Raw genomic sequence first — 26,120 nt, forward strand, 5'->3', positions numbered from 1 at the left:
CAACTAAGTTCACTGTAGGCCCGAGGTAACTCTGATTTTATCTCTGTGTTTTGTACCTTCTTCTCCTTTTTTCCCTCAGTCTGTTTACATCTTCATGATGCAAAGTGGGGACATCTCTTACCTTGGCTTCATTCTCACCCGAGCTGTAGAGTCCTCATGATAATCTCTCTCCCTGTGTTTGTGTTAGTAGTATGGTAGAGGGGTGACATAGCATAATGGGGCTTTAAGTGAGCAATTCTGTAGGGAACAAAAACTAAACTCTTTGTTACCCATCCTTGGGGTCAGCCTACCGGTGTTAACCTTCCATCAGTAAGAAGTGGAAACATCTAGTTGTAACAATATGTTAGAATCAGTAACAAGATTAGCTGTCTTTTTTTTTTTTTTTTTTTTTTTTTTAATTAGAGATGAAATGTGTTGAAGAATTTGTCTGATTGCACTCCTTGTGTCAGAGCCCTCCGAGGAATTTTTGCTGGTTATGGCCAGCTGGTTGAGATGACATGTGGCTGACCACATTAAAGGTTGTTTATTGGCAATGGCCATTTTCACTTTTTTCAGCAACACTAACCAAATATTTATATATTATTGTTACTATTATTGTAAAAATAGGCAGGAGACAATGTTTTCTCCTTAAAATGCCGTTATTGATCAGCTCTCAAAGGGGTTGCTCGAGAGATGGTTTGAGCCTTCATTGCTCTTCTCGATTCACCCTTGAGGAGAAGGCACCATTCAGCTTTGAAGCTTTAGTCACTGCAGAACTGGGAGGCTGCCCTTGCAGGTGTTCTTAGAACTCCCTTTGGCTGGCCCACTCTAGGGGTATCCCTTTCTTCTCGAGTACTTTTTAAGTTATAGCGAGATACAAAAAACTGTTTATCAACACTGTAGGGCATAGGCAGTTCAGTACTGTCTTTTGTGGGTCTGGATTTTGTATTAGTTTGTCTCGGTTGGGAACTTTTTGGTGCCAATTATGTTCTGGTTTACAGCAGGGTTTCATGGGTATTCTACTAATTTCCATGCCAGTAGGAAATGCTGACGGGACACACGAGGGCAGGAATGCCTATGGGGCGCACGCTGTTGTCCCTGCATTTCTTGGTTTCAAGTGTTTGAGTCTTTGCAACAGCTTCTCATGCTGCTTCATGTAAACAATATTGTATTTTTAGAATTTATCTGTATGTTTTGCATTCTTGTTCTCTGAGAGAGAACTTGACTGATGGTCATATTGACCAATGAAGTCGAGAGGTTGTAACCTCTTTGGGCCAATCTTGACCCTCTGTACAAAATGTATATAAGCTATTGGAGTGAGATAATAAAGAGCCTTCCATGTTTCACCAAGCTGCTGCCTGCCGTCCTCTGTGAAGGTCTGCTCCCACGTCGCAACGTGTTGCCCCTCTAAGGGCAGGGGTAACAGCACATGGTCTCGGCAGTAGTGCTTGGAGGACCCAAGCGGCAGCTGCTGTGGCAGGGCAGACCTGCGGGGCCAGGGGCGCGGGGCCGGGCTGGGCGGCGGTGGTGGGGGCTGTGGTGGCAGGCCCGGCTCTGCGGCAGCTGCGGCGGCAGGGGCACAGAGCCGGGCCGGCGGGCCAGGGCAGCAGCGGGCCGGACCCAGAGCGGCAGGGGTGGTATCTGTTAAAAATGGGCAGAGATAATATTTTTCTCCTTAAAATGCCTTTATTAATCAGCTCTTAAATGGGTGGCTCGAGGGAGGTTTCAGCCCTTGCGGGTTCACCCTTGGGGAGGAGGGTCTTGTTCGGCTCTGAAGGCTTAAATTGCTATAGAGCCGGGAACTCCTTCCTCGTCTGGGGTCTGAGGAGTTCTAGTTTTCGTTGGGTTGGTCTGGGGCTCTGCTTCTTCTTAGGTACTTTTTAGGTTACAGTGAGTTACAAAAAATTGTTCATTAATACTTTAGGGTATACACGGTATAGTACTGTTTTTTGTGGGTTCTAATTTTACCTTGATTTGTTTTGGTAGGGTTTTTTGGTTTTATAAGAGTCCCAGGTAACACCGGGGTTGTTTTAATTTGCATGTTGGTCTCTGGGGTCGCCGGGGATGGTTGCATAATCGCAGCAGCAACCGCATGGTGGGCAGGAGGTTGGGGTTGTGTGTGCCGCGGCTTGCAGTTTCATGGTGGCAGCTGGGGTCCTGTGGTGAGAGCCGGGAGCCGGGGCAGGGTTTGGCCATTCGGGGGTTTCATGGTTTATGCTTTGGCTTCTGGCGGCTCCACGGCGGGAGTGGGGTGGGAGCGGGCTGGACTGGGAAGCCCGGGGCAGCCAATCCGTGGCGGGGGGGAAAGTGGTAGCGGCAACGGCTGTGCAGGCCCCAGGAGCGGGCCGCCCCATTGGCAGAGCCACACCTGAGTGGCGGGAGCGCGGGTTTGGGCCGGCTTTCGCTTTCGGTTTCTTTGGCGGCTGAGGTCTTGTGGCGGTGGCGGCGGTGGCAGCGGCGGCAGCGAGTCAGGCCGGGTTGGCTCCGCAGCCCGGGGATTTCGCGGCTCTAATGATGTGGGGGGCAGGCCAGGCCGCACGGCAATGGGTGGCTCGGGGTACCCGGCAGTGGCAGGGAGGTCGGGCCGGCGGTGGCGGCGGGCAGGCTCCCCGCCCTGGCCCTGACGACGGGGGAGCTCACTCCGGCATCGGGGCGGGGGGGGTGCTGCGGGCAGCCTCTAGCAACCAAACAGGCCCCCCCTGTCTTTCCAGGGGGACCACAGATGTGACTCTCCACTGCTACATTACAATTTAAAACACTTAAAACATTATTACACTTATTACATAACAACCAAGGGTTTTAACACTCTAAATTTTCAACATATACTTAGGAGGTTTTTTTAATTTTCATTCCTTTTAGTATCAGCGGCGGCACTGGGGTCCCGCGGAGCTGCTGAGAATGCAGGCTTGTTGTAGGGTGAAGAGTGAAGCGGCTGTGCCCTGGCCACCTCCGAGGCGACGGCAGTGACTTGGGCAGTGTTGCCTGCCTGGGAGTGGCGGCGGCTTCGGAGGGAGCGGAGCAGTCGGTTTCAAATTTGCTCCCTGCATTTGCAGGGAGACCATGGACGTGGCACTTCACTAGTACACCACAGGGACTTACAATTACAAACTATTTAGAACATTAATACATTTATTACACAACAATTAAGAGGATTTTAACACTTTAAACTTTTAGCATATAATCAGGAATCTTTAAACTTCATTTCTTTCAATTACTATTATTAATATTAATACTATCATCCTGAAAGTGTTCTTGTCTTATGACAGAATTACCGAACTGCTAGGGATGGAAGGGACATCTGAAGTTGGCAACTAGCCCAACCCCCCTGACAAGGCAGGGTCACCTGGAGCAGGTGACACAGGAACACATCCTGGTGGGTCTGGATTGTCTCCAGAGAGGGAGACTCCACCACTGTTCTGGGCAGCCTGAGCCAGTGCTCTGCCATCCTCAAGGTAAAGAAGTTCTTCTCATGTTGGAGTGAAATTTCTTGGGATTTAGATTGTGGCCATTGCTCCTCTTCCTCTTGCTGGGCACCACTGGAAAGAGTCTGGCACCCTCCTCTTGCCACCCACCTTTGAGAGCTATTCAGGAGATCCTCTCTCAGTCCTCTCTGCTCTGGACTAAACAAGCCCAGCTCCTGCAGTGTCTCCTCATAAGAGGGCTGCTCCAGACCCGAATCACCTCTGTGGCCCTTCTGCTGGGCCCTCTCCAGTAGCTCCTTGTCTTTCTTGTCCTGAGGAGCCCAGAACTGGACACAGTACTTCAGATGTGACCTCAGCAGGGCTGAGGAGAGGGGGAGGATCACCTCCCTTGACCTGCTGGCCACACTCTTCCCAGTGCACCAGAGCACACCACTGGCCCTCCTGGCTACAAGAGCTCTGCTGCCTCATAGTCAGCTTCCATCCACCGAGACACCCAGGCCCTTCTCTACAGAGATGCTCTCTAAGAGGTCAGCAGCAGCCTGCCCTGGTTCTCTATATATAATCATCAAGTTTCTCAGAAGGAAACGAGCAGTGAGCAAGTCAGTGACTGTGATGAATATTTTTTAACAATTCTTTTCTACATGCAGAATTCGATCTTGTTTTACCTTGATGTGTTATTAGTTCATAGTGAGAAAGAAGCTTCCAAGCTCATCTCATAGTTAAGATAGGTTCTTCCCTTCTCCCTTCCTTGCAAAATGAATGTAATGAATCACTTCTTGGGATTCCTGTCTGTCAGTATGAATAATTTCTGATTTTTTTGTGTAGAAAGAGAATTTCTGGGAGGAGTAAACAAACAGACCACACCATACAATCTGACTTACATATCTAAAATGCTGTCTTAAACAACAGCTTTTCAGAGGAAAAGTGAACTTTATTATCTGTAGAAATTTTTCCGTGGATGGCAGGGACATGGAACTCTGCAGACCTGAAATGTTCTAGAAACACGTGGCTTTATTATTACAAAGATCGTGGGTAAAGCGGGCCTGCTTCCAGCCACCAGCCTTGGCTGAAGGAAAGCCCTAAAGAGAGAATGGGGGGAGAGAGATATAGAAGAGAGCTATGGGATAAAAATGGGGTAGGAGCAGGGGAAAAATGAGGGGAGAAAACAGGAGCAAGGGAGGTGAGAGAGAGGAGAGGGGATGGGCCAAGAGAAGAGAGGTAAGGGAAGAGGGGTGAGAGGGCCAGAAAAGAGAGTAGGAGAGCCAGGAGAAGAGAGCGATCATCTTGTTACAATATATTATATCTCTTTTTGTGTTGAATATTCTAATTTACAGTGACCAACCGGCGTGTGATACAAAACCTACAAACTTTGCATACAGCCTATAAGAACTACTACATTACCATGTCATTTTATATTCTAAACTCTACAGACTTCTTTCTTATGCACTTGTTCCGGATGTCTTTGCCAAGGTGGAAAGACAACATTCTTGCCTTTGTTTTCCTGTTTTCAGCTAATCACCATCTTCCTGCCTGCCATGCTCACATCTCCAAACTGGCTTTAATTTCTATTTCACTCACAGGTTTTATATCTGCAGTATTTCTTACCATGCAGTCATATTCATAGGTCCTTCCTGTCCCTTCTTTCCCAACAATTATCCTTCACTCAAAACTTGTACCTTTATTTCTTATAATAAGATGTTCTTTGATAAGAATACTAGTACCTGCTGATATGGATTGCAGACTTTTAATGCCCTTAAATTTGTGAATGTTTCTTAATAGAAAAGCTTCATCTATAGAAGCTTCACCTCTAGTTATGCATGAGCCTAACCCTTCAAGAAAAACTAATTTTTTATTCCACAGCTTGGTCTAAGAATCACTGAAAACATCATTTTAAGAATAGAGCTAATAAACTAAGCTGAATTTCTGATCAAATCTTCCATTCCTTCTTTTGTCTCTTTGATAAGGTTTGGAATTGTCACTCCACCTGTCAAGTCCTTTTAAGGCTTCAGTAATAATTTCATATAATATGTGCTGAGATCTTTGTGGATGCTGATTATTTTACATATGATACTTCTTATTCGCCAAAAACAGAAAAAAAATTCCATTTAAATGTACTTAAGCAAAAGGATTAAAATGTATTTAAAAGCAAATCTTCTGAGGGTTACAACCAACAGCTTTTCCCCTTGCATAGAGTTCAGTAAGAGCAGATAATGAGAATCTTCTTATAGCAGTAGGGTAAAAAGATTGCCAGCATTGCACAGGATTTGTTTTGTTACAACTTTTAAACTGGGCTTCATCCACAAGTGCTAAGACATTTTCATCCTGACCTTATTCAGATTTGGCACTGTTGCCTCTGTAGGTGCACACATACTTGTGTATCATGCTATAACACTGCTCCTGTGAATTAATGATATATATGGTTGATATCTTCTGCCAGTCTTCATTGTTGGGAGTATGAAATGGTGCTGTCTCAGTGGATTCATAAAAGCAATTTTGTATTTCTTTGTACCAGCTTGGTTGCATGCTCTTTGGCTTTGATCTCAAGGAGTTAATATTCTTTTTTCAGGTAAATTTTCCAAAACTTGAGCTGAAGGTAGCTGACCGGTGAGCAATAGTGCCTGACAAATGTTGAAATCAGTGCCACAGCCATGATGGTGGCTATCAGGAACCATCCTATCAGCTTGTAAAAAGGATATATAGGTTAATGGTGCTTTTGCATGGTCCTATGTGGGAATATAGAATATACAACTTTGAAGAAATATGAAGATTGTAAGCAAAGACACCCTGGACTGCATGTAACTGTCTGCTTGCTGCCAAGAGAGGGGATCCCATCCATACAATTCAGGCAGACACACAGATCTTCTGCACCCCTCAGCTGATCTTGTCAGACTGAGGATCAATACCGAAACAAGAGAAGATGGACAGAAGTTATCTACTCAGTTAGATCCAGCTTGCCTAACTTTCAAGGTAAGATACTGAGTATCAGTTTCTGCAGTTGTGGTCACATTTACGGTACAGAGGCTGCAGAATCACTCTGTGTGCTTTGTGCTGCAAAACAGAGCTCCTGCTGGAACTCCTATGTTCTCCTGGAGTATAGCTACTCTCCCTGATGTCTGAGCCTGCAAAAGCAGCTGGGTTTTGCACAACAGAGAGGAAAGACTGTGTCCTGGATGTTTTGTAGGCAGGACACAGATTTGGCTATAGACTATGGGAATTTAATTTGGTCTTCCAGCAGATTTTATCATCCTTATACAAGTCTCAGAGGTCCCATCAAAACCAAGTGTCCCAGTAGATGCTGGTCCCTCCTCTACCCAGGGGTAGTCAGCTGGAAGCTCCAGGCAAGGATCTTGCATCATGGATGATTTTTTGTTTTCAAATGAAAAAGTATTGAGTGCTCAAGAAGGAATTTGTGTTCTTTTTAGTTCTTAATTTTGTTGAAAGTAGATTGGATATTAAAAATAGCAGTCAGTAATAAAAATGCACTCACATTTTTCCTAGTTTTGTTTGACTGGATGTCTCTTTTAGATGCCACTGCAATGTCAGTAGCAGTCAGTCTTCCTTGGTTTTGCTCCTTTCTTACTCTATCTAAAATCAATGGTATAGAGTTTGCCCCTTTCCAGTCTTTTTCTTGCAGAAGCAGCATGCTAAGTATTTGCCAAATAAAAACACTGATTTTTTTTTTACTAGGCATTTGTACCAAACAGGAATTTCCAAAAGTTCAAGTCATTATAAACTGTTTATAAACTTATAAGCTCTTTCATAGTCCCTTAACCAACTCTTAATGTTTTCCTGAGAAAAATTGCACAACCTGATTTTCTTACTGCAGTTAAGACAAAATCCCCACAAATGTAGAAACAAAACTGGAGGGCTGCCAAAGAACCAAACGAAGAACTATCCAGAAGGGTTACTGTATTGATCATGCAGTTTGCCTTAAAAAGAACCATCTTTAACAAGACGGATATATATTTTAAGTATTCTTGTAGAATGCAAGTGTGAAATTATTAAGAGGTTAAAGCATTGAGATTTGTAGTCAAACAAGCTGTTCTTATTTGTTTCTCTTTCCAGATATCCCCTTGCAAGCACTGTGTTGCAAGGAGACATCAGCTTCACCTCTGTTAGTGATCTCAGCTTCCCCTCATCTAATGCCTGTTTGCAGAAGTTTAAGATATTCAGAGACATAAAAGTGGAGAAGGAGAAGAACTTACACTACCTCAAAGGTACTTGAGAAGAAAACTGGTGTGAAAAGTCACGTCCTCTAGGCTGGTTTCCGGCTCATGAGGTTTTGTAAATGACAGTGCTAAACCATTACCATGTAAACTTGCAGACCCCGAAAGTATAATAAAAAACCACTATTGCTTTTCTGTTACTGATTTTTTGACAATGTATTTTTGCTAGCTGTTTGCTTTTGGCACATGATATTATATAACTGAAGAGAGAATGACTGTTTACAGTCCCCAGCAGACACCACTACACATTGAGCAATGAGGGATGAAGCTCATAGTGTGAGGAGAAGAGCAGCTAGGCTTAACTTGGGACTGCATGAAGGCTGAGCCATTCACTTGATATCTTTGCTGATAATTAATCATCACAGGGCACTTTGAACAGCTGATTTTGGCAGTCAGTTCCACTACCTTTACAGTAGAATTTCTCTATCAGGCTGCTCCCGCTGGCTGCACACTTATAGAAGTTGGCTCCGAGCAGGGCCACTTCTATCCAGGTGAGTGGGGCCACCAAGGTTTGGCTGACATTGGCAGCAACCCCTGGCAGAAGTGGGCACAGGTTCCCCAGGAACAGCACTGGAGATGCTTCCCTGGAGGACACTTGCCTGTCAACAGGCACCATGTCCTGGGATTCACCATGAAGCTGAGCAGAAAGAGGACGAAGGCAGGTGCTAAGAGGAAGGAAGCACCATACAGCGTTTTCTTAGAATTGCAGGGACACTTGAACACCACGGATGAGAAGATGTGCTCGCTGGCAGCTGTCAGCAGGGAAATGATGCTGCAACCCAGAATGGTCTGGTGGTGGATGCAGAAATCCACTGTCTTATGTAACCTATTCATTTTTCTGCCTCCCCTTACTTTAAGAAGAGCAAAATCTCCGTCAGAAAAGGAAAGAACAGGGACAAGTGTCCTGCAGCTCCCACAGCTTACATAGACTTGCAGAGCTTTCGGTTTCTGTTGGTGGTGGTGATGCAGTGAGGCACAGAAACAGCCTTTTACAGCAGAAATTACACTCACTGCACAGTCAAGCAGAGACGACATCAGAAAACCACTCCAGTTATCAACAGCAAAACAATGAAGAAATTTGTCTCTATAAAAGTAATTTGTGTTTGTCCGCACATGCACTGTAACCAGCAATGGCTTAAACCTCATCATCTCTTCAGTGAGGCACCAGATTCAAAGTGTGAACAAAATGTGGGAAAACCACACAGAACCATATACAGGTTTTTATCCTTCCTTGGTTTTTAGCTATACAATATGGCTTATTCTCCTATGTAAGAAAATTCAACTATAATCATGTCAATTTTTCAAGATAATCAATGTACTTTTTTAAAACTACTTCTGTTGGATTTTTTTTATCTCTTACTTTTTTTTTTTTCTCTTAAAGTACATTCATTAAGTGTTGTATTTATTTGTCTTTGTCAAGGGGAAGAACTGCTGGACCTTGTTGTGTTTATTTAATCTTTAAACCACCTTTAAGTCTTTAAAGACTTTGGGTCTTGGTGGACAAAGTCTGATAAGCTCCATTTAAAAGAAAAGGTGATTTGGAGGTGAGGGAATTCAAAAGTCACAGTTCCCCTTTCAGCTGTTTGGGCAGCTGAGAGGATGGCACAGAGGCTCCAGAGCAGGCAGCACTGGTTCAGGTGGCTGCAGATGTTCTGTGCTCAGTGCTGAGCTGCTGCTACTGCTGCTGCAGAGGAAAATGTGCTGCTAAATTAAATGCTTGCCTTGGCCTGCAGGAGACATTGTTATTATGCAGCAGTATAATACAATGACCAACATAGCAACAAAAAAGCATGTAAAACCAGAAAGAATTAATCAGACTGAAGGTTAGTCTTGCCACATCTCAGCTACAACCTATAGCTGAGTGGGGTGCACATGGACAGGGAAAGGAAGTTTGGCAATGCCCACACACTCTGTTGTGATTTCAGGGATTGAGTTTGTATTAATTACACTTGTAAGTCATGCAGACTTACTGACATCCAAAATATTGTATAGAAAGCGTGCTTAACCTTTATTTGAATGTGACACTATCCCATTTGATGTCCCCAAGATCTGGAAGGGAAAGAGAAAAATGAGTGGATCCTTGGTGTCTCCATCAATTCATGGTCTTGTACACCTTCACCACAGCCCTCTCTTTCCCTGCTGTGGAAACCCTAATATAGTCATTCCTCATCTGATGTATATTTTTGGGTACTTTCTTTACTGGTGAGGTAGTGAATGACCTAATAGAGATGCTAATCATCCCAAAGGAGTGTGAGATGACTGAAAGCCGACTGAAAGCAGACAAGTGATAACAGTAAAGCCACTTTGTGTGGGGTTGTACGTGTCGCAACATCAAAGAACAGCTCTCTGCTATGTTTTCCTGGAGCAGCACATAGCTCTAGATTTGCATTTCTGGCTCAAGCTGATCACAGAAGGGACAAGTGTACCTTGCTTTCTAGCCTGTCTGACTCCCTGATTTTTTCCTGGGCTAAAATAGGTCAAGGGGATGCTGCTTTCTGAAGCTTCACCTCTGGCTTTCACACAGCACATTTAAGCAGCAGACTTTCGTTCTTTTGCAGGTTGCTTTTAAGATGTACCTTGGAGTCACCCCTAGTGTAAGCTGCAGTAGTGCTACAGGGAATGAGTTCTCCTTAATCCTGGACAAAAACCCTCTAGTGGACTTTGTGGAGGAGCTGCCAGCAGAACGAGCATCTCTTTGCTATTGTAGCCTCCTGTGTGGGGTGATTCAAGGTGCCTTGGAAATGGTAAGGAATTGCACATCAGTTTTCTCCCTTCTCTGTTAATTCACAGAAGCCCGGGAAAAAAAATTCCCTTGTTCAGACGAGAGTAGCAAGTACAGTATTGTTTCCCCTCTCGGGGTAAATGTCTATAACTAGATAAAAGAGGACAAGGCTGAACCTGGATCCTGAGGTGGAGCAGCACATGGATTAGCTCACCTCCGCACTGTCCCTTGCCTGGCTGTTCAGTCTGTTCAGTGGCTGACTTGGCTGCAAAAGCCAGGTGGGATCAGGGAGCCAGGAGACCCTTAAAGTGGAAGGACAGAGGGGCAAGTTGGGTTCCTCCACTGCTCTTGGAGCCAATCACACTTCCCTGCTGTAGCCGTTAAGAGTCATCCCTGATTCTGTGCAAATGGGTCAAGAAAATAATCTTCTCAGGTTACCGTGGCACCTGGTGAAATAGAGAACAAAGTGTGGATGAGTATAATGTTAAAAAAAACCATCAGAAATGAATCAGATGCCAATCCAAAATTTGTTCTAAAATTTAAGTTTTTTGCAAAGAAAGTAAGAAAGGACATATTTGGAAAATTCCTGACTTGAAGAGCTTCTTCTGGGAAATTATGTTTGGACTGCTTTATGTTTCTGTCAATATCCAATTCGGCATGTATCTGATATTTCATGAGAAAAAATCCCTCAACCCAGCAGTATTATGTATATCCATCAGTCTCAGAATTATAGTATCTGATACAAGACTAATTAATGAAAGTATTATATCATAAGTTTCAGTACATGACTAGGAAATTCTGTGATCACAAAATCCTCAAGTATGTAACTTAAGGTCGTAGAAGAGAGCAAAGCACTGGCAAGAAGGGTAACGTGCCATCCAAATTCCAGTCTCTACACACTTTGTTTGTATTAGCTTAGTTGGGAAAGCAAATTTAAAAGAACCTAGATATCTCTTTCCTATGAAACCTGAGAAAGGGGGTCCTCTTGTGGTAAGAGAGAGAAAAAGCTCTGCTATAACGGAGGAGGGTGGAAAACTGGGAATTTCTGTGCTGAACTGATCAGACCTGATTCTTTCTAGGTTCACTTAGCAGCAGAAGTTTCCTTCCTCCAGGACAGGCTGAAGGGTGATGCTGTGACAGAAATAGGCATTACATTTTTAAGGAAGCCTTCATCCGAGAGATGTAAGGTGTATTTCTCCAGGTCAGAAAGACACATGGATAGTAGGGCTTTTTATTCTAGGAAAATTCTTGTCATGCCTTTTGACTCATACCAGTGAAATTAATGCTTAATATTAACGCTTAACATGTTGGAGGTCCTGTCCACAAGCAGATTTGTACCTAGTGTCCAGCTGGACTTAACTCCCCCAGAAGTCCATTGCCTCACTTGGTGAAACTGAGCAAGGTATTCTGACTTCAGGGTGGAAGCAGCCTTCTTAAAAGTTTAGGAAATGTCCCACAGCTCAGGGGCAACACCTAAATCATTAGTAGTGCTAATACTTAGTAGAACAGCAGCTGGAGAAGTAGCACTGTGCCTGGGCCTGCACAGCTTACAAGCATTTGCATCTATTATACTGCTATTTTGAAGCATTACATTTATTAGCAGGTTTTGGCTGAAAATGAATTTTAGCAGGCAGGAAGGAAACAGGTCTGGAAATCCAAGTGTGGCTCTGAAGGAGGCTCTGACGGGTCAGCTCTGGAACAGAGTCACATAAGCCATGGCACTCCCTTGCCATTATTTACTGCTGCTCATTTAACACTATGGGTTCACTATAGGTCTCATTTCCCTATGGGGAAGGTCCTGTGACCTGGTCCAGATTTCCTGCAGCAACAAGCTGCATGAGGGTTTTACAGTCTATATGAGCCACTAATAAATCTGTGTGATTTTTTAATACTGTCTGCAGATTAAGGGACAAATATTTGCTGAATTTATAAGAAAATATATGATAGAAGCAGAGGATTAGAAAGGTAGAATTTGTCATGTTTTATGATGAAATTAAGTAGCCTTGGTGAGGCAGATTATAGTTACGACTAATCAGGCAAATCACCCTGGGTACTTAACTAGCCAGTTCTAAGAAAGAAAAGCTCAGTCTTCTTCTTCACTTACTATGGAAACTGATATACAATGGAATTACTTGGCAAATTTAAGTGCATTAAACACAAAATATTTCTATACTTTTATTATCAATGTTTTGTATTCCATGTGTCCTTGTTTTCTTCAGGTTATACCATCACACCTTGCTGCCTTGGAATTGCTGAATAGCTGGGAGTTCATAGGGTCTTAGAATCATCACTGAGTTCCAACCCTCCTACCCTGTGCTGGGAACCTTCCACTAGACCAGGGCACTGAGGTTCCCATCCAATCTGGTCTTGAACGCTTTCAGGAGTGAACCTGGGCAGAACCTCTGCAGAACCTGAGCAGAACCTCTGGGCAACCTACCTGTTTCAGAGCCTCACCATCCCCACAGTGAAGAATTTATTCCTGATATCTAATCTAAATCTGCCTTATCTTTAAGGGCATTCCCCCCTTGTCCTAAGATTTGGTCTGTTGCACTCTGTGTGTGTGTCCTAATGGTGGCTCATCATGTGCTACAAAACATACTCTGTACTTTTCCATTCAATTTATCCTTCTTTCTCTTTTTAAACAAATTAACTAGTTCTTTAGTTCATGATAGCACACCACTGTCTCCAGTTTCCCTTCTCAGGTTCCTTTGCTGCCAAAATTTTGTTGCTAATAGAATTTTTTTTCTAACAGTAGTGCAGCCCAAGAATTGAGACCTTATCGTTTTCAAAGTCATCAAAGAATTGAAAAGTTTCTGGCTTCTGATCCTCAACCTCCCTTGCTCATATTTTTTTTCTAATCAAGCTAATCCTTAGCTACAGAATACCCAAGCTGTTTCAGCTCACCACTGTACAAGCTGAGTCAGGCTCTATGGTAACCATGTCTGGCTTGTATTAAAGGCTGAACTCTATTACACTCAACAGCACTTGTGTGTGCACTTTCCATTTTTTTAAATGGGAAGACATGATTCAAAAGAAAAGGATATATGGGACACAAGGAGAAAATATTCCCAGTTGCCTATATTTTACGTTAGCAGTAACTTTCCAAGTTGCTCGATCTGCCCTCATTTATTCTGTAATGTTCAAATACTCCATCATTGTTGTAATTTTATTTGCCTGGCATCTGCAGCTGTATTTTATAGCATAACTGAACATCTTCCATTCCTCTAGCTTCCATAAAGGCAGAGTTCTTCAAGTGCCCTCCCAGGGCCTCTGGTCTTCTGCCCATTTTCCCATTGCTACCAACCAGCAGTTGGGTCTGCCAGAGGAAACTCCATGACAAACTTACTAAGTGAAAGAATACAATTACTTTACTTGATCAAAATAAGGGTTCTACCATATAAAAAAGGACTAGCAGTGAATACAATTCTAGACTACAATTAATAGTAAAGGTCTACTATAAATGCTGTAGCATCCTTATTAGGTCATGGAGAAACCTGGCCTTCCATAGCATGTCCCAAAGAGTTCAACTCCTCAACCCAAGAATAATCCTGTTCTTTAGGGATAAAAAGGAATGCATGTGCTGATCATCTACTCCTTCTTGCCACAGGGTGAATTCATCTAGCTTACTCTCACAGCAGTGTGGCAGTGTAGGAAGTTTCCATGCCCTAGCACTTCTCAAGCTTCTTTATTAGCATTTCCTGTGGGCATATCCAATGGGACCAGCTTTCCTGGCATTCCTTGTTTCCTATGTCACAGTTTTAATGAAGTGGGAAAACAGGGGTTTTATACTCGTGATTTTAGAAGTATTCCACCTCCTTGAAGACTGCCTTCCAACTGGAGGTAGGTACAAAGCTAGACTGAGTATGGAATGTTTGGTGAAAAAATGTATGTCATTATTTTGGGGACAGTCATAAACTCATATATACTTGTTACAGATTATTGTTCATGGTAACAGAGCCCTGGGGGTTGGAGTGGGACAGTTTTCCTCTTGGTTGTCCCAGGGTCAGTTAGGAAATAAATAAAATCATTGATGGTTTTGGACACAAGTCAAAGGAGAAAAAGGCCACAACATCATGCTAAATGTCTTATACAAATACATATCAGTTAGCAGTTTTGCTCTGCATCCTAAATTTCTGGAAAATAATCATAAATGTTATGAACCCTTTGTCAGCCTGAAGAACCTGTAAGGAAAGGTAGCATCTGCGGAAAATGCTACGCATTTGGCTGAAGGAATGCAATTGTGTAGTTGGGTCCAATCTCCTGCCTGCCTGAAGCAGAGAATAGTTTTGTTTCTTGCTTGAGAGGGTCCAGGGCTCTTATTTGAAATGCTTTGACATTATTTGTTTCAAGGTGGAACTTGTTTGGAAAACAGTCTGTATACTGATCAGTACAGACATATCCAGCACTGGATTGCATAGGCCTTCTGCTGCAGAGAGCTCCTGGAGTCAGCTGCCAAGAAAGGACAGAAAATGACATCTTGGCTTCATTAGCTCAGTCTGCTTTACCAGCCTGAAGTTACCCTACTGACTTTAACAGACTAGCCAGAGCAAAGGGATTAAAGTTAGGCAAAAGTATTTATGATCCCAACTGAACCAACTGCAGACCAAATAAATGTGAATGTAATGTCCTGGTGCAGAAATACAGCTATTTTCCAAACTCTATATGCTTTCAAACACTAAGAAAATTCTTTTCATCAGTGGAAAATGCATAGATCAACAGAAGAATGAGATGTATTTCAGACACATAATTCTTCAGAATAAGCTTTCATCTTACAAGTTTTAAGAAATGAAGTAATGTGCTCCTTTCCCTTTGCTTCCTTGAGTCACAATAATGTATATAACATAGACAGACATTTTTTGGCTGGACTCAAAAAATAATTGAAAGAATCTAAGAACCAGATTCCACTTCCACTCTCAAACATATACACCCCTACCTGTGGGCTGAATTGCCATTCACTTTGTTCAGAATACAGTGAAATAACTTTAGACTAAATTAGAATGCAGTCCTGAAATGAAGCACGCATGACTGAACAGCAGCTTTGAAGAGAAATTGAGTGAAGTCAGCAGAGTCTCAGATAAGCACAGAAACCCATCCACATAAACCCAGTTCTTGGATAGCCACTTTTTCCTGTGGCCAGAGATGCAGAAAATGCAGATTTTCAGAAATGAAAAAGAGGCACAATAAGAATGGGAGCAGAGTCATGTGCCAGAAACATCTCAGTTTTTTTGCTCCATTTAAAACAAGGAGCGAAAAATAACTTTGCTGCTGGGTGCCATACAGAGATATTTCATAAGTTGTTCAGTCTAGATGAAGTCTAGATGAACCCAGTGCTAAATGTTTCTACCACGGACACAGAGCTCACCAAAGTCACTTCTCTCCTGCAGTTCAAAGGGTGCAAAGGTGAGGAGAGCATCCTCTCCTGCATAAGGAAGTGTGGAGGAATATCATCTTTCTCCAGCCGTCTCACAAGCCAGTAGGGCTGTTGGGCTGATCCCATTTACTTGTTTTTCCTCAGTGCACTTCCTAGTGAAGCAAGGGCAGCTTCGATTTTTCAGGGTCCTGCCACATGAGGCCTCAAACTGTTTATTTTCTGTGACACAGATGCTTCTAGCCAACATCTAATTGCCCATGCCACATTACTGATGGAATAGAATAATGTGTTCCTCCATTTGTTTCAAAATCAAAAAAAATTACAGTCCTTGGCAAGGAATGAGAGAGACAAGAATGAAAAAAAAAAAAAAAAAAAAAAAAAAAGAGTGGAAACAGAACCACTGGGCCTTTTTAAAGGCTCTGGCCTGGAAAAGAATAACTAAGGATTCTTTTCATATCTAAAAGACAGTCAGCACAATTAAGGCTTAATTTGCTTCTTTAGTTACCCAATCTGAATCAAAGTCACATCTCTGCAAGTGGACTTCAGAGCAGCAAGTAATGACAGTCATACACACATAAATCCTTAACAGATGCAAACCAAGCACAGGCTGCAAAACCCCTGGATGCACACTTCATGCTGAAATGGGTCTGGTCTCTCATTGAGGAGGGTCAGGCTGTGGCATTTCATTTCCCTTTGCAGTGTCATTACACACACCATTCATTTGAATGCTGGTCTGGTTTTAAAGCTGCTTTAAGACCTGGCTGTGAGCATGGGCAGCTCTTGCAACCACCTCTTTCCCGTGGCACTCCTGGAACAGTGAAGAGAAGTGGAGTGTACATTAGAGCTAACGTGCACAACCATATCTTAATTGCTAATCTCTGCAGCTTCATTTGACAGCTACACAAATCCCATGCTAGAACTTAGATGCCACACTACAAAGTAGACAAAGAATTGCAGGCACTTCTCAAGTCTCCTAGACTACAGGGTGGTTTTCTGGTTGTTCAAGACAATAGCAAATTGACACAGGGGAAATCTGCATAGACATGAAATAAACTCCTGATTTTTTGGTCTTTCATGGCAAATAATAGTATCACATAATATTAAAAAACTAGCAATGTCTTTAAAATTGAACAAACCAACAGCTGTTTTTGCACGTGTTTCTGTCATCACAGTGCAAAGGCAGAAATGAAGAGATTTCCAGCTATCCACAGCCTGTCACAGTTTAGTCACTTTCAGCAGGCAACACTACCAAAATGGAGCTGTATGGGTGACACTCTCCAGGCTCAGCTCCCTTTGCCTTAAGAACCACAGTGAGTGAGTTGAAATAGACAATTAACCACCTCACATGACTTTTGCATTTAGGGAAGAGGGGAAAGTATCTCTTGAAGGTGTTCCAAGGTCTTAGGTGAGCTGAGTTACTGTATGAAGGCTCTCATAATCCAGTGACTATGCAAGCATCAGAAATAAACTGGGTACCTAAATCTTTTGCTCAGATGAAATGTAGCAAATTTCATTGAAATCCAGGCATTGGGATTATTTATGTGAATGCAGTGCTCTGAACTGACTCAGTAGCTGGAACTTAGTGAAAATATTCTGACCTTTTCACTGAAGATGTTTAGACAAGGAAACCTCATCACATTTCAATACACAGACTTGCAGAAGGCTTAACAGGAGTAATGCAGATAACATACATCTAAATGGTGTAAAGAAGAGGAAGCAAAGGTTTGTAGTTTGAACCATAATTACTATAATTATCAGGGAAAACATTTAAATAAAAGAAAACCATCTTTTCCATTGAGATAATTATAATGCTTTTATTTAGCAAATGTACTGAAGAATTGTTTTTCTGTAAAGACATACAGGTATGTCCCAATTCCACAGAGCTTCCATGCTCTCAAATAGCTATGAATTTTTGAAATTATTTTAATGAACAGAGAGGAATATATGTGGAGATGTCAAACTTATTTTTGTCATAAACCACATGATTTCATTTACCACTAATCCCCAAATAATTGACCTGGGGCCACCAAGAGCTTGCAGAACCCTTGCTGGTGCTTTATAGAGAACAAGCTGTTCACAAAATTTTAACTGTCCTCTTTCTAGCTATCTGAAAAGAAAAAAAAGACATTAAATACTTCCTTAATAGATATTTTTCCATACTGGCACTTGCTGAGGTTACCACAGGATTGCTTTGGTTCTATATATTTTTAAAATTACATATGGAAGGGCAGTGATCTAGGACATTATTTCCCTACTAAGATGTGCTTCAACCTATAGAAAACTTCCTTGAAACCCTGCCTTGTAAAACAGAGAACAGACCCTACAGAACTCAGCATTGTACAGCCTACACTTGGCTAAAATATAAATGCTTTTTTTTTTTTCCTGAGAATTGCATTCCGTTCTACTTTGAGTTAACTCCATATTTGCCTTCTACTACTACCTACTAGTGACGTGCCTCTCACTTGGCAAGCACTGACATGATTGTCATTTCCCCACTGTGCCAGACTGTAAAGCAGGGAGGAGATAACAATATAAGGGTCTGCAGTAATGATACAGGGATGTCCCATTTTGAGCCATTCTTTGGTTTGGCAGAGAGAAATGGAGTCTATTGCTAAGATCTGCCTCTTATACATATGTTTGAATATCCTTGTCTTCGGAGAATGTCCAGAGACATCCCTAGCAGCCTGAAATGAAAACTCACTAAATGCAAAACAAATTCTGTTAAAAGAAGACCTCAGAAACAAACCTATCAAGAGGGCCCTTCTCACCAAAAAATTAATTACAACTTTACATTACTGAACTCTGATGAACAAAGCATAACATTCCCTCAGATGTGAGGCCCAACTCAAAACACAAAGGGGGAGTACTTATTAAGTACTGATTTTTCTGAGATATTATTGCTTGCCCTATTCTTTAATCCCTACTAGTCTGAAAATAATCTTTCCCCAGATGTTTTTGGAATGTTTCAGATAAAAGAAAAAAAAAAAAAAAAAGAAAAAAAAAAAGAAAAAGAAAGAGAAGATATAAACTTTGGCCCTATTAGGGTTAATGCTTTTGCATAGACATATATGACCATAAACTGGTCAACTAGTAGAGGTCTTCTGCTAACATTGTGACTGAGAACAGGAAGAGTACAGCCACAATAATATACAGCTGTCTACTAAAAGTATTGCATACAGACATCTTTGGCCATGCAGTCTCTTGGCTTTCTGGAAATAGGTGAGCTGCATTGCTAACATGACAAAAAAAATAGCAATGTTGAGAATTAGAAAGAGGCGAGTATAAGAAGGTGATATTGACGGGGCACTTCGAGCAGTTGTCACCATCTGTGCCAGCCCTGATCGGCCTTTGACTGACACCCCAGTTTTGTGCTTCACATAAGTGATATCTGCAAAATCCAGAAGATCTTTCATTTCCTCGTCTTCATCTACAGGCAACTCTTTTTGTGCTTGAGTCTGTGCCTTTTGTCGCACTTTTCTTTCATTTACCTCAATTTGTGCAAAAATGTCAGGAACGGCATCAACAAATTTGTAGCCCTTGGATACCTTTCTGTTTTTCTTTGCTCTGCCACGCTGCTGCTGCTGCCTCTGTGAGATTGCAAATATCCTGTCAATGGCCTCCTCTGTCTGTCTCTTATCTGAAAACCTCAGCAGGCGCTCAGCAGTCTTCCTAAAGCTGGCCGTGTTGCGTACACGAGACAGGATCTCCTTCTCAAGCTGCTGGAAAACAGGCTTGAAATGTTGCAGGTTCCTCTCCAAGATCCCTACGTAGTCCTTCACTTCTGGCACCTTGGAGCTCCTAATGGCAGAGGCTTGGTCAAAGACAATTTTCTGGCGGTCTGCAATAACCTGTGCAAAGGCAGAGCGGGAGCCATCCTCGACAGGCCACAGGTACACGGCGTAGGCGTGCTCTCCAGTGGTCACAAAAACATCCAGCTGCGGGGAATCTCCACGCACGGTGAAGCTCTGCACGTCCACAGAGGGCCCAATGAAAAGGTAAATGGCCCTCGTGACGGGGTGCCGCAGCAGGGTCGTTACATTCACGTAGTTTGTTCCATTGTAGGGGTAGCCCCGGGGATACATCCTGAAGGCAATGGTGGCTTTCTCACTGTGGCCAGTGTCATCCATCCAGTACATCTTATATATCCCGTCACGGTGCCTAATAAAGGCCCCGTGGACATCATCAACAACTGTTTCTTCAAAAGGCACATCCACATTGTGGAAGAAACTGGTCGCTGCCTCCAGAGGGCTGTCATCTTCTAGGTGGATTTGGTCCACTAGCAAGAGAAGCTGGGGATGGAGAAGTATAAGGTTTCGTTGCCATTTTCTCAGCCTCAGTTTAGGATTGTATGCACCCACTCCTTCTCCCCTGATAAAAACCACCCCACTTCTTTCCATGGCGGCAACCACTCGTCCCTGACAGTCACCAGCCAAGTCCTGTTTATATTTAAGCCACTTTGAGGAACAGTCTTCTGTAGTCTGCCCTTCCCATGGGGAGAAGCAGCTCTTAGACACAGCAGGGGAAAACATCAACACATTATTTAAAAAAGTATATTTTGGCCCATACAGAGCTTCTGTTATGAAAGGTACGCCATTGGGAGCAAAAGTAAAGGAGTTCTGGTCTGGGTGTTCATGGCCAGCATTAAAGTTCCTCCACCCCTTGATCCACTCTTTGTACTTGTTCTTATGAACAATATCATATATTGCACGTCCTCCCAGCTTTCCTGACTTGAAGGAAAGGAAAGGCCTGTTGATTTCAGCTGGCAAAGCACTTCCATAAGTTACCACTCCCCAGTCCTCAAAATAATGCAGCTTAGGAACTCCATAGTCTAGTGGAGGTACAGAGCGCAAACTTGCATCATACCTGCAAAAAAAGATGAGAAAAATGGGGCTAAAAATCACTTGACTGATTCCACTATCAGCACTTGTACAAGACTCAAAAACTATCCACTATTTACATCAAGGAGCAAGCCCAGTTATGCTGCCTCATCATACAGCTGTAAATATTATTCATCATACTAATCCCTATACAAATTTGTTGTGCACCTTTTACAGAACAATAGCTGAAAGCATCTGCTCTGCATTTAAAGCAAGCAGTCTTTCTGCAGTTCAAAAATAAGAATACCACTAATTTCCAACTAGCTATGTTTTGTCCTGTATAGTCATAAAACTGCTGACTATAGCATAGATCTTTAAAAAAGGCAGATTAGACCAGGCTGCAGACACTGCCTAAACATCAGCATTTGTGCCTATTTACTGACAACTTAACAAAGAGAAGTAGAGTATCTGTTTCCCCAAAATGACGATTAAAGAAGTCTGTAGTCTTCAAACAGAATAGGCAATAAATTAAAAATTAATGAAAAGGCATTCTAAAGGATAAATGTTCATTATTTGTATTGGTTAATGTATGTTAGTTTCTTTCTCCAAAATAGGCTGAAGAAAAATTTTCGTGGTTTTTCTTGTATACATTATAAGATATAAGACATTTTGTTTATAAAGAAGCCTTAATTCCCGAAAAGGTTAAAATTATTACAATTTTATCTATGAGAGTTAGAACAACAAAAATCCAAAACAAAACTTAAACCTTCTGGCATTGTTTTTAAGCAATCAAAAGAAACAAAGCCCACTATTAAGCCCACTAACATTTTTGTTAGACGGTTTCAGAATCAGATTTATTCTTACAATTAACCACGAGCTTCTGGCAGGACCTAGACAGTCACAGAATTTCCATGAAGACACAAGAGAAAACAGTGATGAGATGAGGTTGTAGAGGAGAAATTCTGTATTTTGCAAGTAACAAGATGAAGGCTGCTTGGAGCCTAGCAAACATGCACTCCAATGTGCACATCATAAGTGCAAACCAACAGATATTCAATACGATTTTTCTTGCAAGAGAGAAAGAGCTACACTGACTCCTCAAAAATATACCTGTTATCTCTACAAACTAAGGGAATTCATATGTGGATCTAAAGCTTCTTGGGTCTTTTAATTTCTTACTTTTTTTTTTTTTCTGACACAGAAATTAGCATAGCTGTACATTGCAAAGGAAAATATCCATCTAGCATTGCATTTCTTCCAAGTATAACTTGCAAATTAGCATGCAAATCCAGTTAACAGTAGCCTTACTGCTTGGATTATTTAGCTTTTAAAAGGAAGTTTATACTACTTTACAGAACTTTTTAAAGAAAATTATGCTTTAAATGTTCACCTAATTCATTATAAAAGAACACAATAGGATTAAACTCTGTTAGAATAGACCAAATTAAACAAAGACTACATACAGGCAAATTTTCAGTTCCTTTGTAATGACCTGTATTCTATGAAGGCAATAGACAGTGCAAAGAAACTATAAAAGCAGATAGATGTACGACAAGACCATGGTGTTCCCTGTGGCAACCTGTGCATCTTTGCTAAGTGAAGAAGTTTTTCTGTGCCTCATGACCCTGGGTGGCACACGGACAGTCTGGCCTTGGCCTCTATGGTGCACATGTAAAGATAATGAATTATCACCAACAGCAAACAGCTGCCAGGTTCCTTTTGAGCCCACTCATTCCCTTTCATACCAGAGAAATTCAGTGTGGAGAGTGCACCACTTCTGCCCTTTGGATGGTGTGCCCGGGCCCTCCACCACTCGGTTCCTCCTGATCTGCTCTGCCAGCCAGTTCCCGCTGCCGTTGCGCATGACAAACTTGTCGAGAAACACCAGCTGACTCTCTGGCCCGTAGAACCAGTTGTAGTTGGAATCTGCAATGGCTACAGTTCTCTGGAACCCTGGGGGAAGAGTGCAAAAGAATGTAAGAAAGAAAAAATAAGCACACAAAGATGCTTTTGAAGAGTGTGATGGGGACGCCAAGTGGTACAAACAGAAGCAGCTTTTTCAGATGTTTATAGACCTGCTTCTAAATGAGCCATAAATAGGTTGCACAGGAGTGGGTTCTTCTATTGCAGCTAACTTGAATATTCACCTTTCTCCTTTGGCTTTGGCCTACAGACAACCAAAGCACTACACAAAACGTAAGATGCAATCCACTTCCTCTCCTCACTCAAGTCTGGCAAAGGTAACTTTCCCTTTACAGCTTTTATGTTTTATGTCAATCAATACTCTCCAAAGGAATAAACCAGAGGTGCCCCTGAAGAACCAAATAATCAGCTTCCCCTTGAAACCATCAGTGTGAGTTCATTTTGCTCTAAGGAACCTCTCCCCAAAGGATGCCTGAGCATAGGCACATGCCACATAACACAATTCCTTATGTGCCTGGCACATCAAAACTGCCAGCAATTCAGCCCCCCTTACAAACATGGATAGATGTGGGGTTCCAAGAGTTATCTAAGCTTCTTTAACCCAGAATTTGAGCAATGTAAGTTCCTAATGAAGTATCCTGCAAATAAGCAACACAAGGGTAACAGCTTTATAAACTGAAAGAGGGTAGACCTAGTTTAGATATAAAGAAGAGGTTCTTTCCTGTGGGGATAGTGAGGCACTGGAACAAGTTGTGAAGTTGTGGATGCTCCACTCCTGGCAGTGTTCAAGGCCACAGTGGATGGGGCTTTGAGCAACCTGGGCTAGTGGAAGGTGTCCATCACTAATAAGCAGTGATAAACAAGGATGTTACTGTTTTGATGACAGTTTAAGGTAAAATCCAAGGAAATGGTTATTTTGAAAAAAATCCAAGTAGAGTGCTGTTTTAAAATGGCCTATTTCAAATATGACATTTATCCCTGCTTCAAAAATAGAGATTCATCTTCATTCACCTAAAGGGACCTACCTGGCAGGACAGTCCTGTACATAAATGCAAAGTGCTGCTTGAGCCAGGGGTGGCTGAAGTGATTGATGTCAAAATGCCTTTGGACAAGGAACATGTACTGAAACAGTGATCTGGTTGTGTAGCTGCCATAAGCCACCCCTTCATAGAGGGAGCCATCTGTGACCTCCTGCAGCAGGACTACTGCCTTCTCCATGATTGCCAACACTTGCTTGGTCCACAAGTATGCTTCCTGAAGGTAGCCTGAAAGAAAAACACAATGGCAAAACTAATTACAGCACAATAGTTCATAGATGGTGCTCTCTGTACTCCCACAGTGGAATCCTTCACAGCAAGGAATGTGCAGTCCAGATTCATAATACATTAATAATACAACCTACTGGTGCAGCGTCCCAGTACTTCTAGAGTGAAAAATAAAATACTGCATTTAAACACAGCAAAGTAAGGTCACACGAGCATGGGAAAATCTATTGAACACCTTTCCCTAATAATGTGGGGCTATGCTTTACAACTGAAAAGAAAATTTCCTTAAGGCATTCAGGACATGCAAAAAAAGGAAGAGCCAAACCAAGACTATTTATTCCATTTCAAATTAAAGCAGTATGAAAACAAACCAATAGCCCCACTAGAGGGCTCCAATAATGCAACAATTCTCATCGGTCATTTTTCACTGGCAGGATCACCAGCATGGTAAGGAGATCCACAGAGACTAAAAAAGTTTAAAAGTTCACATTTGAGCTGCAGTTAACTGATATTCTACTAACTCATGCCCTATTTTATGACCTGCTCTGTTCTACTTATATTTTCAGTTTGCTGTACAACCTAAAGGGTTATTCAAATAAAAGCAATTTCGGAAAAGAGCTTTGCATGGGTAATTCCAAAAGTAGATTCCTCAATTCCAGAATAAAATTAATCTTCCAAGTAGATAAATTCTCAGCTTCCACATATACAATCTCCAAGCATTTTTAGTTTTTCTAAAGAAAAGCATTTCAGAGATTTTACTACTTTGGTCTGCTCTACACAAATCAAGACTTGGGAACAGGCCACGAGAAACCTTCTCAGTGCCAATCTGCTTTCACTAAGCACAAGCATTTATGGGCCTTGGCACTGCATTTATGTATTGCAGAACTCAGCACATGGAACCCAGCAGAGGAAAGGCTACAGGCCTTCTCTTATTTTCTTTCGGATTGAGCAGCAAGAGGGAGATCAACTAAACAGAGATAACTGTTTTGTGCTTCTACACGGCAACTTAGTGTTATCCCAGCTCAAAGTGTCTGGACACAGATTTAACCAGACTTAATTCCACCCTATAGCAAAGCCCAGCTGGCATATGTTACACCCCACTATGTGGTGAAGCAGTGCCTGCTGAATGAAGCCCATGTGCCAGGCTAAAGGGGTAGGAGCTACATTCAATCCTGTTACTCAGAGTGTTTCATCTCATTGCCACCAACACTGGATTTATGCTCAGCACAGTGATGAGTAATTCAGGCATCCTACTAGTCCAGGCTGCCAAATCCATCTCAGTTAACAGAGACAAAAAAAAAAATAGTAGTGCCTAAGCAAAACAGACAACCTGAGTCTAACCCAGTACTTTGAGCGCCTGGCTGAAGAGGAAAACTGTGACAGAGAAGGCCTGAGCAACAGTGGCAGTGGTACTTCCACTTCACTCACAGCTATTACGACATTCTTTCATTGCTCTTCATGGAGTTGGCAGCACAGTCGTCTGTCAGAATAAAATCCTGAATGCTTCCACTCCTGTTTTCCCTTGTGACATAAAAGGGAAGCTAGTTTTTGACTCCTGCAAGAATGTTATTTGCCACTGTTCAGCACAGTGCTTTTACCATTGTAATGCATTAATGTTCTTTTTACTTAGGGTATATCTATGCTATAACACTACACTTGTAGTACACTGAAAGAATAATAATACATTGAAATGAAGAAAGTAGAAGACTCAATACCCTGTCAGGCTACATGACAAACTAGTTTCCTGCTTTTTTTCCTTCCTTTTCCCCACAAACACCATCACTTTAGTGAAAAAAAAAAAATATTGGCCAGCTCTGTGATGTTTTTGTTGTTTTTCACAAGGCATACTTATGGTCTATACCTTAATGAAAAGCAGAATCATCTTGCAAACTGCCAGCTTTCTGCACCAACAAAGGCTTAGGGAAGGATGGAATTATATGAAATTAAGCAAACCCACTGAATAAACATGGCTTGAGTCTTCAATTTGTGGAAGGCAAGACAGAAGGATAGGGAATAACTTCTACACATGCTCTTGATGCTTTTCAACATACACACATCAGTCAGCATGTTTGTTTTGACATGCACTTAGCAAAAAATGACCCTTCAAACACAGAAGGTGCCATAGTTTTTTGTCACACTTGTTGGGCCCTTGAAAGCCCCAGTGATGTGCAGCTGTGCCTGTGCTTGGCAGGGCTGAGCAGCTCAGCAACACCATCAGCATCCAGAAACTACATTTTCCCTGACTTGCAGTGTGTAAGTAATTCCATTGGGAATTAGGTTTTCAAAATACATCTAGCACATATAAAATAATCACCTGATGAAATGCTGATTCATTCTTATGCTGGAGGAGGAGTTGGCTCCATGACTTCCATCTCTCAGCTGAAGTACCTCTGAG

At 42.2% G+C, this 26,120-nt stretch overlaps 1 protein-coding gene and 1 pseudogene across 8 annotated transcripts in view; both read right to left on the reverse strand.

Moving 5' to 3' along the window:
• Positions 1–1,386: 1,386 nt before the first annotated feature.
• Positions 1,387–8,703, reverse strand: LOC310907417 (annotated as a pseudogene). Its single transcript has 5 exons — positions 7,931–8,703; positions 5,678–6,081; positions 2,854–3,056; positions 2,348–2,656; positions 1,387–1,620 (listed from the first exon to the last, which is right to left on the reverse strand). The product of its transcript is annotated as an uncharacterized misc_RNA (transcript).
• An 8,810-nt stretch (positions 8,704–17,513) lies between these two features.
• LOC310906610 (dermatan-sulfate epimerase) overlaps positions 17,514–26,120 on the reverse strand; it is a 176,698-nt gene continuing 168,091 nt past the window's right edge. For all 7 annotated transcript variants that reach the window (XM_083856012.1, XM_083856009.1, XM_083856007.1 and 4 more), the window contains 3 exons: positions 23,486–23,725; positions 22,283–22,490; positions 17,514–20,583 (listed from right to left, as the gene is read on the reverse strand). In XM_083856012.1, coding sequence (XP_083712138.1) covers positions 18,825–20,583; positions 22,283–22,490; positions 23,486–23,725 — 2,207 coding nt within the window. In that variant the 3' untranslated portion in view covers positions 17,514–18,824. The remainder of the gene's footprint in view (positions 20,584–22,282; positions 22,491–23,485; positions 23,726–26,120) is intronic.

Source organism: Zosterops lateralis (genome assembly GCF_965231275.1).
Source record: "Zosterops lateralis genome assembly, chromosome: 3".
NCBI lineage: Eukaryota > Metazoa > Chordata > Aves > Passeriformes > Zosteropidae > Zosterops > Zosterops lateralis.